Source organism: Ixodes scapularis, unplaced genomic scaffold (genome assembly GCF_016920785.2).
Source record: "Ixodes scapularis isolate PalLabHiFi unplaced genomic scaffold, ASM1692078v2 PGA_scaffold4__175_contigs__length_147842914, whole genome shotgun sequence".
In the NCBI taxonomy this organism is placed as follows: Eukaryota; Metazoa; Arthropoda; class Arachnida; order Ixodida; family Ixodidae; genus Ixodes; species Ixodes scapularis.
In genome coordinates this window covers 99,379,814-99,398,470 of record NW_024609879.1, presented here as the reverse complement: position 1 = coordinate 99,398,470, position 18,657 = coordinate 99,379,814, and the positions used below count along the sequence as shown (strand labels likewise).

The 18,657-nt window shown below is 47.7% G+C and overlaps 1 protein-coding gene across 3 annotated transcripts in view; it reads right to left on the bottom strand.

Annotated features, from left to right (window-relative positions):
* Positions 1-18,657, bottom strand: part of LOC8044043 (EH domain-binding protein 1) — a 61,028-nt gene that overhangs the window by 18,461 nt on the left and 23,910 nt on the right. For 2 of the 3 annotated variants that reach the window (XM_040504438.2, XM_029966923.4), the window contains exons 6-12: positions 17,389-17,577; positions 16,584-16,813; positions 14,045-14,205; positions 11,639-11,835; positions 5,310-5,628; positions 2,732-2,779; positions 348-394 (exon numbers count right to left, since the gene is read on the bottom strand). In XM_040504438.2, the coding sequence (XP_040360372.1) occupies positions 348-394; positions 2,732-2,779; positions 5,310-5,628; positions 11,639-11,835; positions 14,045-14,205; positions 16,584-16,813; positions 17,389-17,577 (1,191 nt within the window). The remainder of the gene's footprint in view (positions 1-347; positions 395-2,731; positions 2,780-5,309; positions 5,629-11,638; positions 11,836-14,044; positions 14,206-16,583; positions 16,814-17,388; positions 17,578-18,657) is intronic. The other variant, XM_040220153.2, reaches the window with a different exon arrangement.

The window sequence follows — 18,657 nt, the reverse complement described above, 5'->3', positions numbered from 1 at the left end:
CTTATATCCCGTGTTCTACACTATAGCGCTTAGCTTTGATTTGGTCCCACCTAGTAACGAGTGCTCGTGGATGTCGAGACTGCCCAAAATATTTTAATACCAAGACTCTAGAGGGAAAGCGAGACAAAAACAGAGCCACAAAAGCAGTCTCGAATAGTACTAGCTAAAGATACAAGAGACACTGCCCCCGTTCCTCTTCCCTCCAAAGTCTCGCATTGAGAACGCTAGACCTGCACTAGCCTGTCTGCCTTCCCAATCCAGCACCCAGAAGTCCGGAATAGAAACACGCAACCCAGGTAAGCCGCAACGTCTGGCAAACCAATTGGAGACACGTAAGAGATGCTCACCTCTCCCTCATTTGTCCTGCTTGGCTGGATGTCACCGTCCTCCTCACCTACCGGACGACAAAAGATTCTCCGGTCAGTGCCGCTCTAACTTTATGCGAGCACTTTGGAACTTCTCTCGCATACTACGGTCACTGAGAGCTTAAGAAATGTAGGGTGCGGCGAGTTCCAAGCTTCTTATTGTCACTCTGCAGCCAATGAGATGGCGGCATTAACAATGATGCCCTACAACGAAGGGAGAGGCATGAACATAATTCGCTGTACCCCGCATTTCTTAAGCAGTCGGTGACCCTAGCTACTGACATTCTCTCTAACGCAGTGTGGTTAAAATGTATTATCTGTGTTTCAACTTGCAGAATCCATTTTCCGGAGTCTGCACATACCGATATTGGTAGCACCCAACAACCAATTATATGCCGAATATTTCACTAAACCATTACCATTCTTGCCAAGTCTCCCGTATAACCCGGGGAGACTCCCGAATTTCGACCATTTCCTACGGTTGTATGGTTGACAAAAAAATCTCTTAAAAAACACAAATTAACCCCCCCCTCCTCCCTTTCTCCTCACTTAAACAAGGAGTTCTTGCAGTTGCAACAGCCAGAAGCAATGATAGCGAGGCCCAGCTGTATCTCGCTAGCCTGAGCAGTGCAATACAAATGTAGTGAAGTTGTCTTCATGTAAATGTAGTGTCAAGGTTTCTTAACAAAAAAAATAAAACCCCCTCCTTTAGGCTTAGAAAATCTCCCAGATTTGGTTTCTCCAAACTTGGCAGGTATGCATTACTATACAGCACTGATCCATAGTAGCAGCGACCCCGGAAGTGTATTTTACGGGGGGGGGGGGGCAAGCGGTCGAAGTAAAGGGTGAAGTGTCTGTGTGTGGAATCCCGGAAAAAAGCTCACCGGAGAAAAGCTCACCGGAGATAAGCTCACCGGAGAAAAGCTCACCGCAAAACGGGCGGATGCGGAGAAAAGCTCACCAGCCATTGAGCTGGGAAATTGTACTTTTTTTGGGGGGGGGGTGGGGGGGAGTCATTGCCCAAAATAGAAGCAAAACGAAGAAGCCGGCTGGCCGGGTGGACAAAAACAGTGCGCTGCACGTTCCCCCGCATGGCCAACACGCGAGTGGAGTATGGGAGAGCCCCAGTCCCTGACTATGCTGCTATGCAGGCCGCAGGCGCCGGCTCTTTTTCTTCTTTTTTTTTTTCTCCCTCCATTTTTTTCTTTTAAGCTGCCGCGTTGTCCGCGGTTTACTGACACTTTGCTTTACTTCATTCTTTTTCTGGAATTTCGTGGGCGAATGTCGTGCCATGATTCGGTCGGTAGCCACCCGTAACAAAAACAGAGCCACGTGCTTGCCCTTAGCCAAGTACGTGGCTTGGCGGAGCTGAGCAACAACGGGAACACGGAAGGGAGTGGGGAGGGGTGTGCAGCATTGTTGAGTACGCTTTGAGCTAAACGCACGGGGGCTCATCATATTGCCCAGCACCCCCTGGAAAATGTCAGCGGGTGCTCGAGCCCCCGTTGCCCCCCCCAGTTCCGGGGTCCCTGCACAGTAGACAGCATTGTCAAAGCCACAGGTCAAGCTTTCAACTTTATCTAGCAATTCACTCGTGCACAAATGAGGTGCTAGATAAAGTCACACTATTATGCCAGTGGCTTCGACACCATTGTAGAATAGAAAGTAGGCCGAAAAGCCTCCTCATCACTTTGAGAAGTACAAAGGTCAGCTCTGACACAGAAAACAATGGACAACGAAGACAAAGACGACTATTGGAGAGCCCCCAACAGCCCTATTTGTTTGCAAAGCAAATGACCTTTTGCGCAGAAGTTCTTACAAAGAAGCTGGAAGTGGTGAAAAGGCATTGTGGGAGAAGTTTCTGCATTTTCCAACCTGCCACAAATTTCATTTAAGGAACAAAACATAGGGACTGAAAATTTTGCGAGTAGCGTAACTTTTCAAATGTTAGGAAGATATAAAAGCCACCTCTTTCGGTGTAATTTTGTTACGGCCTTAACCCAAACATTCTGTACCCGAAAAAGAAATGTACCTGAGCATTATAAAGTGCCTAGAAGGCAGACAAATCTTTTCACAATCAGACTAACAAAAAGGTGTAGCACCGACTTTCAAGCCGGCAGTCAGCAATGTGTACACGTGAAAGCCCCGGTGAAAATCGGTTCGCCAACGGTGGGCTGTACGCCGCCTGGCAAAACTCACAAAAAAGGAGGCGAAGAACTCAGTGAAAAACACATCACCAACATCGCAGGTGCGTCATGCAGATGCAAGTTTACCACCACCGTGTGCAAAATGAGGAGTTTAGCCAGGAGAGCAAAAATTATGAGTAAACAAAAACAGACGAGGCAGGGAGAGGGAGTTTTGCTCACCCACCGGACGCCTCTGGAACTGGTGGAACCTGAAATGGCGCAGCTCACCTAGGGGCAGAGAGCGAGGTCAGCGTGCAGGAAAGCATGCGAGGGCACCCTACGGGAGGGGAGGCTACTCCTGAACCTTTCAAACCGGAAGAAAAAGGTGCAGTCCCACCTTCACCGTTAGAGCGAAACTTGAATGCAGCCGCCAACCCGCTGTAGCGTTGGCTTCGGAAGGTTGTCTGCTCCGCACGTTCCCGAGACGTGTGGGTTCACAATAAGTCACTGCTAAACGTCTCAGAAACATTTGAGACAATTATAAAATAATAATACTGCCTCTGCAGGCAGCTTACTTTTAACGCCCTGTTTTCCAAAACATAATTTTTGTCTCCCCCTGTCCCCCCCAATTAAGATAATTTAAAGATGTCCCAGTATTCGTCCAAACTTTTACAGAAAAAAAAAGGCTGCATTTTTCTAACACTCACAAAAATTGATAAATCAACGACACACAATTAGGCCGGGGGCTGCATTTGAGTCTGCCAAAGTCACCACCACCCATGCTCTCATGGAGCCAACACATCCACCTGTTATTTGCCACAGTTCACTGTCGCACTGAACACTGGCCAGATAAAAATCTCAGAAACATATAAAAGAAAATTTAAGGCGGGACAATTCCTTAGCGTTTAACTGTCTCGTAAGCATAATACGCGATAATACAGAAATCTGGGCAGCGTGATGCCACGTGACACTGCGCCGACACGCGACCTGATGTCACGTGACGTGGTCCCGTGATGCGATATCATTTGATGCCACAACTTGACACCCAACGTTACTGGGACTTTTGACGTTGACACTGTGATGTCTCTTGGCACGACGATTTCGCACCGAGACGTCACTTGACCTTAGGCTAATTCCCTCTCTTCCCGTATTCCAGACTCCTCGCCGAGACGGTGCAACAGTGACCCAGTCGGCGTCAGCTACGTGAGACCATGCAATGTGCACAATATTAACCAAACCCAATGTGCGCACAGGGATGCAGGACATGCAACATGACCATGGCAACATGTCCCATCCTCTCCACCTTCAAAGAACCAAAACAACCCTAACTTGAGCCCACCACAAGCGGCGCATCCATAAATGTCTACATGGATGAGATCAGAAGGCAGCTTAGCCGCACAGAGGTAAAATGAGACTGCGAGTGCCCATACTATGTAAGCTCATTAACATTGTGCAAAATTTTCGAAATGTTTTTTCGTTAGATTTTTAATATCAAGCTTATGGATTTCACGTGTGATTGACATTTGCTATAAATTTTTCACAATTAACTGTCACTGATTCGCTAAATTCGTAAAAAAATAAGTAACCGCACAACCCAAGTTGCTTACAGTTACTCTTCACAATGGCCAGTTTACAATACGGCTGAGACTGCACTCTATGAAACTGGAAAAAAATATGAATAATATTGTAAATGTAGAGAAAATGATTTTGATTCAAAGTCGTGCCCAGGAGTCTAGCCATTTTAGAAGCTTAACTGAAGATGCAAGACTGCTGGTGCGCATTACGGGCATGTGCGTCCCATTTCAAGCACTGTTAACAAACTAATTTCATCTCGCTATTTGAGTTTACTCTAGCTGCTTGAGTTTACTTTTCTTACCGTCACGCAGTCCTTAGCAAACCCGAAAACATTCGCGAGAGACTAAGGAATAGAATAGCGGCCCTCGATTGCTCCCCTTCGTAGGCTCTGCTGAATGCGCAATGTGGTTTCCTCACCCCAGCCCTGACCAACTACCCCACAGTTGCCGACAGCTTAGGACACGCAGGACGTGGAGAGTTCCAAACATCTTATCGCTATACAGCCAATGAGACCCCTGCATTAGGTGATAAGAATGCCGAAGAATAAATCCCGACACGAGAATCGTGAAGTCACACCCTACGTTCCTAAACCCATCGACGGTCGTCGCCATACACGCACAGCAATTATTACATATCTGAAAGTGCTTCCCTAAACCATGAACACTGCGAGAGGTATTGCTATTTGATTTGCCTTTGGTGAACTACAAACGTTGTGTTAGAATCGTGTTTCGCTTTCCTGGGGCTAATTACAGTTCCGAAATTAAATGCTCCGTGCACGTGATATGCACGAAATGGTCCCTCCGCCTGTCGGCTGCTGTGGCGGCAGTGACAATCAGTGCCGGCTATCCCAATTCAGGCTTTTAACGGTTCTCGGAATTGAATTCGAGGATGAGAGCTTTCCATCTGACGGAAAGGTTCTGTACAATACCTCCGGTTCAGAATCTGGAATCGCCGGAAAGTCGCGGAGGCGCCAAAATGAAACCGAATGGAACAAAGGCGACGATGTTTCCATCTGATCCTTCTAAACCTGAACAGGCTGCAAGCACTGTACATGCTCCCGCTATAAAATTAAAAAAAAAAATTTCATATCGACCCTTTCTTTATACTATTTCTTTGGAAACAAAAACCGACCACCGAGAAACATGATTTGGGAAACAAGCTTGACCATCGAGGGGTTAAGCCGTCGGTGATTGTAGAGTGGGACGAGAGGTTGCTTGGCAAGGGTAACATTAGACGGGCGCACCTGCGGAAGGCCTCAGCCCGCCGTCCGCGGCCAGGCGCCGGCAGCCTGCGTTGTTCTCGTTGTTGTTGTTGTTCAGCGAGTCGTGGGAGCTGACCCTGTGTCCCGCAGCCGCCCCCTGCCGCGCCTGGGCGATCATGCGCCTGGCACGCTCCCTCAGTTGCTCCTGGTGGCGGCGCTCCTCCTCCGTCTCCTTGGGCGGGCTCTCCTTTGCGCCCCGGCTGCCCGGACTCGTGGGGTCGTAGGCCGCGGCAGGCTTACGCGCCTCTTCCAGAAGCTTGCGGGCACGCTCTTGCAGCTCCGCCAGCCGACTCACAGGGCGCTGCGACAAAGATGGACGCTCTGCAACGCACTTGCAGCTAATGCGAGACTCTGCGCACAGATCTACTTGGAGTTTTCACGCTATGGTGTTGCGTCGATTGCCACACTATTGCAACACGCTGGATGTGCCTAGTATTTGTTCTCCCCCGGCGGTGTCACACCTACTGCAACACATTGTGCATGCATGTGCTCTTCATTTTCACAAAATGAAGTTCCATCTATTGTGACACTGTTCCAATGCACTAGGCATATGCGTACTCCTTGTTTTAATATACAGTATTGCATCTATTGCGACACTATTGCAGCATACTGCGTGTGTGCCTCCTTGTCATTTTCACGCAGGATTTCACAGCAGCTATTTCATTAGTTCTGCACTATCGTAACGCACCGTGCATACAAACTTTTTGCATTTATGCCAGATGTTGACTAGAGTGTTGCAATAGTTGCAACACACTGTGCGTCCAACTTCTCTTCATACGAGGTTTCATGCAACAGTGCTAAAATAGTTGCAACACAATTGCAGCTTCCGCTATTTATTTATATTAGGTGTCCCACAGCAGCCGTGAGGGCATTATAGTGGGGGAGGGGCAAACAAGTAAATGACGCCACAACACATAAAAGGAAGCATGCATTGCCTTCGGTGAACACAGAACTTGAAAAAAAAAGTCAACACCACAACATATGCTTATGTACTAAATCAAAAATACACAAAATATAATATAAAAGGAGTGTTAGGACGAGGAACGAAAGGAGCGAAAAAATTGTGAGTTCTCTTTTACAATATTATATTTTCTGTTATCCCATTCCAGGACTGACTGGTGCATAGAAAAAATTAGTTTTTGATGATGTCACTTTGTGTGTGAGAAATGAAGTGAGGCTGAAGTAAGTATTTTGTTTTATCGATACTGCCATAGTTGCAAGACATTGTGCATGCTCCTACCCTTTGTTCTTATACAATGGTACTGTAGTACTATTTCAACACACTAGGCATGTTCCTACTCTTCGTCTTCTCGCGGGATTTCATTGCCATTAGTATTGCAGTGATAGCGTTGCAACAATGCTATCCCTGCACACACAAACTTATTTTTGCATTCTTACAAGACTTCATGCAATAGTCTAGTTGCAACACACTGTGGGTGCATCTGCTCTTGATTTTCGTACAAGGTTTCATGCAACAGTACTGAAATAGTTGCAGCACAGTGCACCCATGCTTACTTCGATAGGAGATTTTATACAACAGTGTTCCACTTTTGTTATACAGTGTATGCAGCACTTGCTTGTTGTTCTTATACAGTAAATAAAAATTGCCAAAAACACAGAAAAACTTTTTTTTTTTTTTTTCATTCTTGCATAAGAAAGAAACAAATTGAAAGTTTCATTACAGTTACTTCCTTTTGGCATCCCTTTTCGGTTTTCTTCCTATGGCACCAACAGTGGTTTCACCAAAAATACTTCAGGCATCAGGTAAAATTACTGTTTGCCATCCTGGTATTTATTTAGGCAAAACCATGAAACCCGCAAATGCTGTTTTTACTTTGAAAGAATTAGGTTTATGAAATCAATGTCCACCCAAAAGCAGCTACTACTGCTAATTAACTTTTTTTTTTTAAAATAACTTTAACAATAACAGAAGACAAAGACAACATTTACCTGTACTCTATTTTTTAACTCTCGGTTCAGGTCATGGCATGCAGTGGAATTGTCAAGCATCACTGCCTGAACACCTTTTCTGATTAATTTTGTCGTAAATATCTAGCAATTTTAAACGGGCACTCGTAAAATGCCTTATGAGAAACCTATCAACCCAAAAGTGACATACTGCAAAATACCGAGCAAGTGCCCACCCAAAATTTAAAGATAATCTTGAAAAACTGGGAAAAGGAGCTTGTTGTTATGTTCCAAGAGCAAAAATGCAAAAAAAAAAAAAAAATTGCAGAGGCTTAGCTTGGTTATGCCAGGGTATACGTAGCGTGAGCGGTCGGACACGTCGCCCAGCCTCCTGGCGACGCCGCTTTGCTAGACGTTCCTCCCTTTGCTCCGGTGTCTCCGCAGCACGTTTAGCCTTCTTCTGTTCGTTCTTCCTCTTCTCAACCGCTAATTGCCAGGCAACTACTTCGGGATCCGGTTAAGCTTCTCCGCTTTTCTGCGCCGCTGAGCAGAAATTTCGCTTTCCTTCTCCATGGCTATACCACACTGGTAAACGGCCCACTATATGTATACCCCCACTGATACCTCTGCGCATGCGCACAAAATAAGAGGCGCTATGAAGCAGCTCCGGTGCAGCGTCAGACTTGGCTCATGCGCAACGGAGGCGCACAGCTGAGCACCCGCCGGCGCCAGTGCGTCTGCCGCGGCTATGACGTCACTCCTCTGGAATGCGCAGACCGGAGAGGGGCGCGCGGCGGCGGCGGCGGCTCCGGCGTGCCAGTTGTGCGCCGTGTGACGTCACAGCTTCTCGCGCATGAGCAGCATGGCTCTCCAGGAGCCACACGAAACTGCTCAACCTCGGCCAGTGTTGCTCACGCTACAAAAAAAGGCAGATCCTGGGGTGGGTTTCACCGCTTTGCACCAGCTTGCTCGCATCAAGCTTAACCACCTCGCACAGGTGCATGCATCTCAAGCTTCATCACTTTGCACCAGCATGCTCGAAGAAGCTGGCTGACATAAGGAAGCACCTCAGTTAGCTCAGGATACCGTATTTTTGCGCGTATTACCCGCTCCTGCATATAACCCCCACCCTCAACTTACGTCTGTTAGAAAAAGAAAAAAAAAAAACATTCAGCCTTTCCACTCTCGTGAAGAGGGAAGACCAGCGGAGCTGTACTCTATACACTGCCGTAACGCGCACGTGCCCGTTTCCCGCTTCTTCTCGTCCGACATGCCTCCGATCGTGGATACGTCTCTGGTGAACCAGAGTCGATAGCACACGCTGCACGTGACGCCAAACGAGTTCTCCACGAACTCTCTTCGGAATCTTGCCGTCGCATCCGGGAACTGTGCAGCCGGCGTGGAGTGCAGTCGTCCCCAAGCCTCGCGCGTGCGCTTGACCTCCGTGGCACGATTGTCGTCCGTAGCGTTGGCCCGCCGGCGCCCTTTACATAGCTGGTTTTATTTTCGGTGGCGGCCTTCTAGGCGAGTGATGTGGTCTTCTTTGGCAAGGAAATCTGAAACGCTGGACGCAGTGGAAGTCAAGGCGACAGCGGCTTTGCGGTGGTTGCGGACCCATTCGCGCTGCTGCGTACGTCGCTGCTCCTTCCGCAGCCAGTCTTCTTTCTCCGAAGGGGGCTTGCGGCCGAGCCATCCTGAGTCCAAACCGAAATTGATAAGAGCGTAGGAAACAGCACGCAAAACAGACGAGGACGAAGAAACACACGTGACGAGCGCTGCGCTCGTTACGGGTGTTTCTTCTTCGCCGTCGTCTGTTTTGCGCGCTGTTTTCTACGATGAATTTCCACCAACGCGCCCAACCGTCTATTCTTCTATGATAGCTGGAAAGTTTGCCGCCATCTAAGAGCAATGGCGGCAACCAGACTGGTCGTGTGCTTGCCGCCGTCGCTTATAGATAGCGGTAGCTGTCCAGGTAGGTTTGTGTTGACATACCGGACATGATCCTGGGGAACCTAGCCCTTTGCAGCTCCGCTGTAAAAAAACCTCGAGCATTACCCACATAATTACCCACGGAAAGCAATGTCAAAGTCACCAAAAAGAGTACCTTTATTAGAACATTACTCATTGCTGCAGTCACTGCAACTATCAGTTAAAGCATCTTCATTGTACCTGAGAGTGCCGTCATCCATGCCGTCCTGGCGATTGCTGATACAGCACTTCGTGAAGCTCTTGCGAATCATCTTGGCAGGAATCGCCTTCCACGCATTGATAATTTGATAATCCAGTTGCAAAGTATTGCTATATCAGGTTTGCAGATCTGGCCCGTCGGCGTGAGGTCGTACTGCTCCTCGGCAATCCACTCCGTGTACATGCGCTTCACATACGCCTTAAAAGGCTTGTTCAAGCAAACATCCATCGGCTGAAGCACGAACGCCATCCCACCTGGGATCATGACGAGGTCCGTCTTGTCATCACCGAGATGGGTCTTCACTTCCTCCGTGCTGTGGCCCCGGAACGCGTCCAGCACTAGCATGGACCTCCGGGCTAACATCGCGCCCGGCCTGGTCTCCCACACGGTTTTTCAACCAGTCGACGACAAGATGACTGTTCATCCAGGAGTTGTCCTCTGCACGCACAACTATTCTGGAGGGCAAATCAGTGGGAAGCATCTTGCACTTAAAGATCACGCACGGCCGTAGCTTTGTGCCGTCTGCTAACGCGCACAATATCACTGTGCAGCGCAGTTTCGTGTTGCCGCCCGTAAATTCTCACCGACTTGGAGCCCTTTTTCTGAAGAGTTGTGTCCAGTGGCATTTTAAAGTACACGGGAGTTTGGTTCGCGTTACCAATCTGCGAGTACAAGTACCGTACTCGTGTCGCTTTCGGAGCCCGATCACGTAGTGCTGGAAGTTCACCAACTTCTCGCCTCCGGATGGAAAATCCTTGGCGTTTCATGAATCAGTGAAAGCACCCACGGCTGGCACGAAACTGGTCGCGCGGTATGCCGTCTTCTCTTACCAGCCTCAGAGCTTCGATCTGGGCCATCTTTGTTGATACGGCATGGCCGCGGCCTCTTTCCTCCTCAATGAACTCCGCCAGCTAGGCTTTGATCTGGGGGTAAGCTCCAGTCTTGGGACCGCGGAAGGAGCTGCGGTCATAGCTTGCACTTTGAGGATTCTGCTTCTTTGCTCTCCACTCGCGTATACAGGATTCGTCGACATCATACTTTCGACCTGCCGCACGATTCCCGATCTCTTCGGCAACGCTGATTATTTTGAGTTTCTGCTCCGCCGTAAAGGACTGCCCCCGAGCACAGCTCATGTCGGACGAAACGGGACGACCAAGATGGCAAGATTGACGTTTGACGCTTACAAATAGCTTGGTTCTCCCTTCGTGGCTGCGCGGCAAGGGCAACGTTTTGGCGCGCAGACAGTGCAAAGATGGCAACTCCGAAAAAGAAGACTAACTAAGGAGAGACGGGGGAAGTACCTAGGAAGCAACGGCTAAAAGGGATTCTGGGGAATTTATGTCCCTACCAACCATGCGGCTCGGCACGTACTGCCGTGAAGCCACACTCGCATCCAAATTCGCGTATTACCCGCACCCCAACTTTGCCTTGGATTTTTTTGTGTTATCATGAGGGGTAATACGCGCGAAAATATGGTATGTCCTTTGCTTATTTCTCTGAAATTTAAAAAGTAGGAAATAGGCACTCATTGTGACAAGGGTGCATGCTTGACATTTTACACTACCGTAACCTCCCATATGGGAAAAAGCCTGAGCCTTTGGCGCCAAACAATAGACAGCCAGGTTGCTGTAAAAGGGGGACGAGGAGAGCTCGGCAACAAGGAAAGCATCTTGAGGACAGAGCCACACAGGTGTCATAAGGGGAACCACATCTCTCTTTTTATTTTGCGGTAGAAACAAAAATTACCAGCTACTTACTTTTTTTTAAGTGGGATTATGAGGATGCATAGGGGTACTAGGAAAGAAGGGTATGCCCCAAGTGGGAATGGGCTGCATAAATTTTTTTTTCGCACCCTATTCCCCATTTTTGTATTCTTAAGTAATCCTCCCCATCCCCCCCCCCCCCTCCCCCCTTCCCCCTTTTAATACCCTCCCGGAAGGCTTTTAGGGGTATTCCAAATAAATAAAATAATATTTTTCTTTGCAAAAAGCAAACAAGGAATTGAGAATAGTTTTGCAACATGTCCGCGGATATCCGGGGGCGCCTTCACCCTTCTATCGTCTTTCGGCCATGCCCCATCATTCTCTTTCACAGTTTTTGGCGGCCGGCTCTGGCATCGAAGATGCAGGCTTTTCACCTACGACGCTGTGTTGCAGCAGATAACGTCAGCTAGGAAAAGAAAAGAACATAAAAAAAGAAAACCTTCGTTGCCCACCTTTTTGGGGTCTACAAGGGCACTTGGGAATCCGTCGGGCAGAGAGTTTGCCTCCCGGGGTAGCCCGCCCTCGCGGGTGGGGGAGAGGTCGATGACCCTGGTGACGGGACCTTCCGACTGCGTGGCCCGAAGCGACCTCTTCGGAGGCTCGTCTCGGCTCTCGCTGCGAGGCCGGGCCTCTGAAACTGCCTCCCCGCCTGCGAAAAAGGCGCCGTCACTCGCCCGCCCTGTCCATGACAGACGACCAACAGGTGGAATTCACTGGCACCCGGGCAGAGAATGTGAAGGTGTATTGTTCTTGTTAAGTTTCTCTTTCAGTACAGAGACAACTGTAACGAGACTTTTTTTCAGAGCTTACGCTCGAAGCTTTTATGAAACGAAAAAAGTTGTGAACTAGATGGCCAACAGTGCTGAAAGCATTATAGAATCAGTTCCAATCAACGCTTTTAGATCTATCAGTTCACAAGCTCGATGGAGAAGCGTCAATCGAAAAGGGTTCTTTTTTTGTTGCCGGCATGCGAGCAGGTACGGGTGGAAAGCGTTCCTAGCGTCGCCGGCAACAATGCCTCCCTCCACAGGTAACAAAAAAAAAGTTTTTGAACAACGCTCCTTTTGTGAAAACATTTGCGCAAGCTTTACGTTCAGTGTCAAAACTACAACAGAATTACTTTTCACTGCAGGCAATGCGTATCCAACGTTCCACCAGCTCTGCCGCTCAATCGTCCACAAGCGTCTTCGCCTTTCCACCTGCTTTCCCCCTTGCCATGCAACAACGCGAGGCACGGTTGCTTGCAACCGATTTACCTCCGAGGCGCCCGCCATTAAATTGCTAACACTCTCCATGAATTGAGTTGCTCCCTCCCTTAACTTTAGACTCTCTACAAAAACCGTCCCAGTTCATGCAATTCAAGCACCTGGAAGGTTTCCAAAACTTCCTACACCGTGTCAATGTGGCACAATACCGTATTTTCGTGATTCTAAGGACCCTCCCATTCTAAGCACCCCAGCACCCCCCCCCCTCCCAAACATAAACATCTGAAAAAAAGTTTGCACGCGAATGTAAGCACCTCCCTCCCAACAAGAAATTTGAGATCAGAGACGCCGGTATCGCCAAGCAACGGAGTCGCGAACGGCCGCTAGCGCTTGGTTTCAACGTCAGTTAAAAGATGGGAGCACATACCGCCATTTTTCACTTTCGCATCCGTGCAGGTTGTGAAAGAGGGTGCGTTCGTACAAAATATCGAAGATGTTTTGTCTGTTTGGTCTCCTTGCGCTTGTTGCAGTCGGTTCTTTAGTCTGTTAAGCCTATTCATCCGCGTTGGCCTCGCAATCGTATTCTGTTCACCGTGTGCACGTAATTTGCGGAAGTCATCCATCATGAGTGCAAAGAGAATTTCATACACGATGAAGCTCAAGAGAACGGTTACATATTTCTTACGCGGAAGACAACAGAAATCACGGCGCTGCTGAACAGTTTGGAGTGTGGCGTTCTGCGCAAGCCGAGGCTGGGTGGAGCGAATAATGAAGAGGAACAGTTTCTCTTTGAGACGCCGCACCACTATCTGCCGAAAGCTACTGGTGGACTTCGAGGACAAGCTTGTCAACTTCCACCGTTATGTGATGAAGCTGCGTCGTGAATCTCGCTACGGACTCGGGCAGATCGGCAATGCCAATAAAACCCCTGTGTACATCGACATGCCAAGGACGTGCACCATGAACGAAATAGGCGCCTGAAAAGTAAAAGTGCGTACAACGCTATTAGAAGCAAAAGGTGACCGTAACGCTGTGCATCACAGCCGACGGTCGGAAACTTGCGTCCTACATCATCCTCAAAAGACTAGCCGCGAGAGCGACTCGTCGACCATGGTGCAAACTCACGGCAAGCGGGCTACTCTCCAGTCTTTAATTTATTTATTTCCTTAAGAACATTTATTCTTTCATTTTGATTATAATAAATTCATATTTCTTGAGCAAATTTCGTATTTTCGGGGCATGTTCCGAATCTAAGCACCCCCCCCCCCTCTTTGAACATCGCGGGTGTGAAAAAAAGGGGGTGCTTAGAATCGAGTATATACGGTAATATGGCATTTCGAACTAAGAAGTCTGAACTCTCTCTCCACAACATGTAACACTGCCTTGAAAAAAAATCTGGTTTACGGTAAGGATGCATCTTAAGGTCGATTGTACCAACCCCTGGGCGAAAGCCGACCTTGCAATTTCAAGCCTCCGGTTTCGGCGACGCCGTATCCTAAAATCTCTGCACAACAGATCTACCAGCTAAAAGCACCTTGGTGCCAAGTCACGCTCGTCTCAACCAAGACGTCCAATCCATGTAATCTACTTTACGCTCGCTCGCAAGTTCCCCATACAAATGTTTGGTGAAGCTGGGATGGACGCCACACTCACGTGACTTGGTGTTGGACGAGTCCTCTTCGTCCGAGTCGAACGGGTTCATGAGTTGCTGGCGTGTCATCAGGGGCGCTGCTGGAACGGTCAGAGGTGGTTCGTCTGCCCTCTTTGGTCTGACGAGAGTTTCGGCCGGTTTCGCCGGGGACGCTGGGCGCTCCCTGCAAGAATTGGATTGAATTTGACTGTGGCAGCTTAATTAGTTAGTTAATTAGTTGGTTTCTGTGCTCATGAACAGTCGATGCCTCAGTAATGATGCACAAGCAGTGAGATTACAAATTAGTCAGAGACAACCTAAATGCTAAAAACTTTGGGTTAAAAAAACAAAGAGTGCAAAGACAAGGATGAAGTGAAAGAAGGCTGACAAACAACAGCACTGACCCACAACCAGACGAGCCACGGAAAAGTAACTCACAAGTTTTCTTTCCATGGTTTGTCTGGTTACGACAAAGATAGTATCTAGACTCGATGTCAGTACTAGTGAAGTTTAGTTGGAAGTCGGCGCTGTTGTTTGTCAGCCTTCTTTTACTCTTTGTCGTTGTGCTTTAAGAATGAGCCAACCAGCCCAATCATCTACATTATTTGAGTTAAAAACATCAATATTTGCTGCACAAAGGGTGTTATACAAGTGTCCTGTGTGGGTCATGACCCTAATTGAGACGATCTGATTAACAAAGAAATTAGGAGAAACTCGCAAAACTTGCTTGGGAACGTGAATCAGCGTGTCTACAAAATTGCCTCTCTCGAATTCCCAGACTTTTCCAGGTTTTCCCGGAATATTTCGATTAAATTCACTGACCCTTACGAAGGAAGAAAATGCAGAGGATGGGGTTGCAGCGGCTGTTGGGACTGTTCAAAGTTAATCCAGTGAATTGAGTGGTGGCTTACACTACATAGTGAGGCCCCGGGCACATGTCACTCGGTGCAAAGGCCATCAATGCCACTGCACGCCACACCTTCCTGCTTCGTTGCATGACACAGCGCTGCCCACATCACCCATTTTCCCTTAGGTAACTTTTTGACGATTTCCCTGACAATTCCCTGACTTCTTCAGATGCTTTGAAATTCCCTGACAATTCCAAGTTTTGCAGGTAGGTAGACACCCTGGTGAATGTAAATCATGTGCGAATAGTGGGCTTTTAGTACGAAGCGAATTTGAAGCAAACACTGGTCTTGCCTGAATAGTTTCAAATAGGATATCGAATAGTTTCTCCAAGCCTTTCACTACCATGCACCATGCTTAAATGAAAATTCAGCTGAACATGCGAACGTTGTTCCCAAGCTTCCACTTGTCCACTTCTAAGCTGAGTTACTTTTGATATAACTATATTTACGAACTGTGACATGTAAACAACAAATCTTAACAACTATCCTAATCGAGCAGATATATAAATCTGCTTACTATATGCAAATAGTCTTTCCTAAAATTCAAATCGGGCAAAAAACATTAAGCATGAATATAAACGCATGTTGCCAGGACAACGATGCACAACAAATAATCTTGTGATTGTTGCGGCGGGTTAGCCCCGTTGAGTGCGCTTCTCACAGTAAGGAAGCAACACTCTTGAGCTCCGTGGGTATCCCTGCAGTGCACAGGTGATCGGTGAGAAGTGCACCCGAAGTATGAATATTGCAGTTCAACTTGAAGCGAATATCGAATAGCTTATTATTCGAAACTGCTTTATGAAAATTCAAATATTCGCATGAGCCTAGTGAATATGAATAGGTGATGTGAGATCAGGGCAATGGAGTAATTCTTCACATTGGGCATTTATGGTTAAAAGAACTGGATCTCCCAGAAACTAAGATACAGAGCCTAAGCATGATTGCCATTGTGCCCTTTCCTCTTCACAGTTTTCTCTACCAGTCCTCTAATATTTTTGGTGATGTCTTTAACTATAGCCATGTTCCTAAAACTTCCTCAATTTTACACTTGAGTAAATGTTTTGTACCTCCTCTGAAAACGTACGTCTGCCTAGAAAATGCAGTTATATTTCACAGCACCAAATGATGCTGGGCCTGTGTTTCAAATGTTTAGCTTTTAATGCATTGATACTAAATCTGAAATTGTTAATCTGTCGTGATACTATCGTCAAATTGTTAAATTATTCCTTTTCGCTAACTGTTTGCTAGTTTCGCATACTTCCAATTAATACCGCCACTGCTGCCTCTTATATGAAGGAACCAAGGACTCGTTAAGTCGCACCATTTTTTTTCTACCTCCATGCATTATGCATTTGATGAAAAATAAACCAAAAAAATTTTGTTAGTGCATAACGGTCACATTTGATGAATGTTTGTACCATAATGACCACGACACAAGCTGGTAAGTTGGGCTAGTTTGCGACCATTGAACATCATGAAAAACAGTGCTCAAAGGGACAAACACATGACACACAAGTGCTCCACAGGACTGCGATGCACAAGTGCTTGATAGTTTACTCATTCAAAGAGACCGAAACACTTGTGTTTCACAATCTCTTAGGGCAAATATCTACGCTCACAAGTATCACATGTGCCAGGTCGAGGTCATACTCACAAGACGGGGCTCTCCGGCCTGTCGTTTGGACCCGTCTCGGCCAGCGTGGGAGCCGCGGGTGGCGCCACGGGTGGCGGAGCAGGGCATTGCATGGCGTGCCTGCCCGTCAGATGGCTGCGCAGCTGGTGCAAGTAAGTAGCCACCACTAGTTTGTCCGGCACTGTCAGCAGCACCATGTCCGCGGGGTCCAGCAGCCGCGGCACCCCCAGCTGGGACGCGGCGTCAAACGCCTGTGGGGGACACCCCAGGGAGTCAGCCACCTATGCTAACGTTAATATTGGGTTTGATCGAGAAAATAAAACCCGGTTTTTTAGCCCGCATAAACTATGCATAGCAAGAAGCTGATTCTCTGTGCTAATGGTTGGCACAGAACGTGATAGTTCGAGCACATGACGTCACCCGGATCAAAAAATACAAGAGAAAAACAAAATTTCTTCGAGAGGACGCCCACCTAAGCCTAATGGTTGTCAAATCGAAATTTGAGATTGTGGGTGCCTGTAGCATTTATTTCGGTAAAAAACATTCTGAGTAAGAAAGACAATATTCTTTCAAACTGGATAAGGGTGTCGAACTGGGCGAGTTGGTAATAGTTTGACATGATAGGAATAACAGCTACAAAAAACAAGGACCATGAAAGGAATACCTGCGACGAGACAAGAGCTGTCGGTAGAGTTCCTTTCATGGTCCCCAATTTTTGCAGCTGTTATTCATATCATGTTAAAGGTAATGTTTTCTTTCTCACTAACAAACTTTTTAACCCAAAAAAAGAGTTTAAAATGCCAGGGTAAGGGCAGGAGTGCCCTACCTTCTTGCAGTTTCCTGCAATGTCATGCGGGGACAGCGAGTCCATGTCCACAAGCTGGGGGTGGAAGCTGTGCAGCAGGGCGCAGAAAGCCATGCCGTTCCGCCAAGAGGTCGTCAGGTTGGTCACCTTCAGGCCCCCGTAGCCAGCAGTCACCCTCTGGCACCAGGTGAGCAGGTCTTCCGTGGGCTCCTGGATGGCACCGTAAGGTGACATGGTGATCGCCGTCATCCCCCAGCAATAATGCTCTTTCATTAGCCACTCTGTTGAACTCGGGTAAATAAAAATATATTAAAAAAATTTTTATTTCTGCAGTTCCATTTATTTGCTTAGCAGCGTGTTTTGCTAGACAGAAAGGTGAGGACCCTTACACAAGTGCGCCTGCTAGTTGCCGTTATCTCCTCGGTGTATCGTGAAAGTGTGGCTGTGCCTTGGACGAAAGCCAGTAGTGGTCGCTCGAATATCGAGTTGTAGTTTCCTAAATTGGATGTAACGCCAAATTGGGCACCTGAGACAACATGCACTGGTATCAAAGATGTTTGCGGCTTTGCGTGGATGAACAATAATATTTATAAAGAGGCTACGAGAGACGTTGCAACCCAAAAGCCGCCACGCTCTGAGATTACTGACGGGGTGAGGGTGAGCAGCTTCGGTTGTTCCACCTCCAGCCCGAGCTTCCTGCCTTTGACAAGAGTGTCTCGGGCTCCTTGAGCACGCAAGCGCGGTCGAAGCATGGCGCAGGGCTGCAGGATTTTACTCGCTGCTACCCGTCTCTGAGAATGACACAACGCACCAGTTCAATTACATGCAGTCATTTATTGACCGTTATCGCCCGCGCCGCGATCCCTAGAGCCCACACGCATACGCTGCGACGGCCTTTTATCGGCAGCGGAGCGCCACTCACGGGGCCAATTGCCTTCAGCCCCTTGCGGTGGAAATGACCACGGACAATTTGGAGTGTGGGCGACCCGGTCCAACACTTTAGACCCCCAGGTTGCTTACGAGGCGTGAATGATAATGCTCTGCTGTTCTCGTCCTTTTGGTGACCATAGATTTTCTCCTTTAAGGGAAGACGCGGGTCCTAGAATGCTCAAAAATCGCAAAAAAATTGCTTTTTAAGAAAGCACTTGTTTGGGAGGTTTAGACTTTCAAGGGCCTCTTGATGACATATGAACGCTAAATTCAATCGGAAAATATTTAAATATCTACTTTATAACGACACGGTAGACGTGAAATGCCCACAAAACTGCAAAACATGCTCCTATTTCGCGC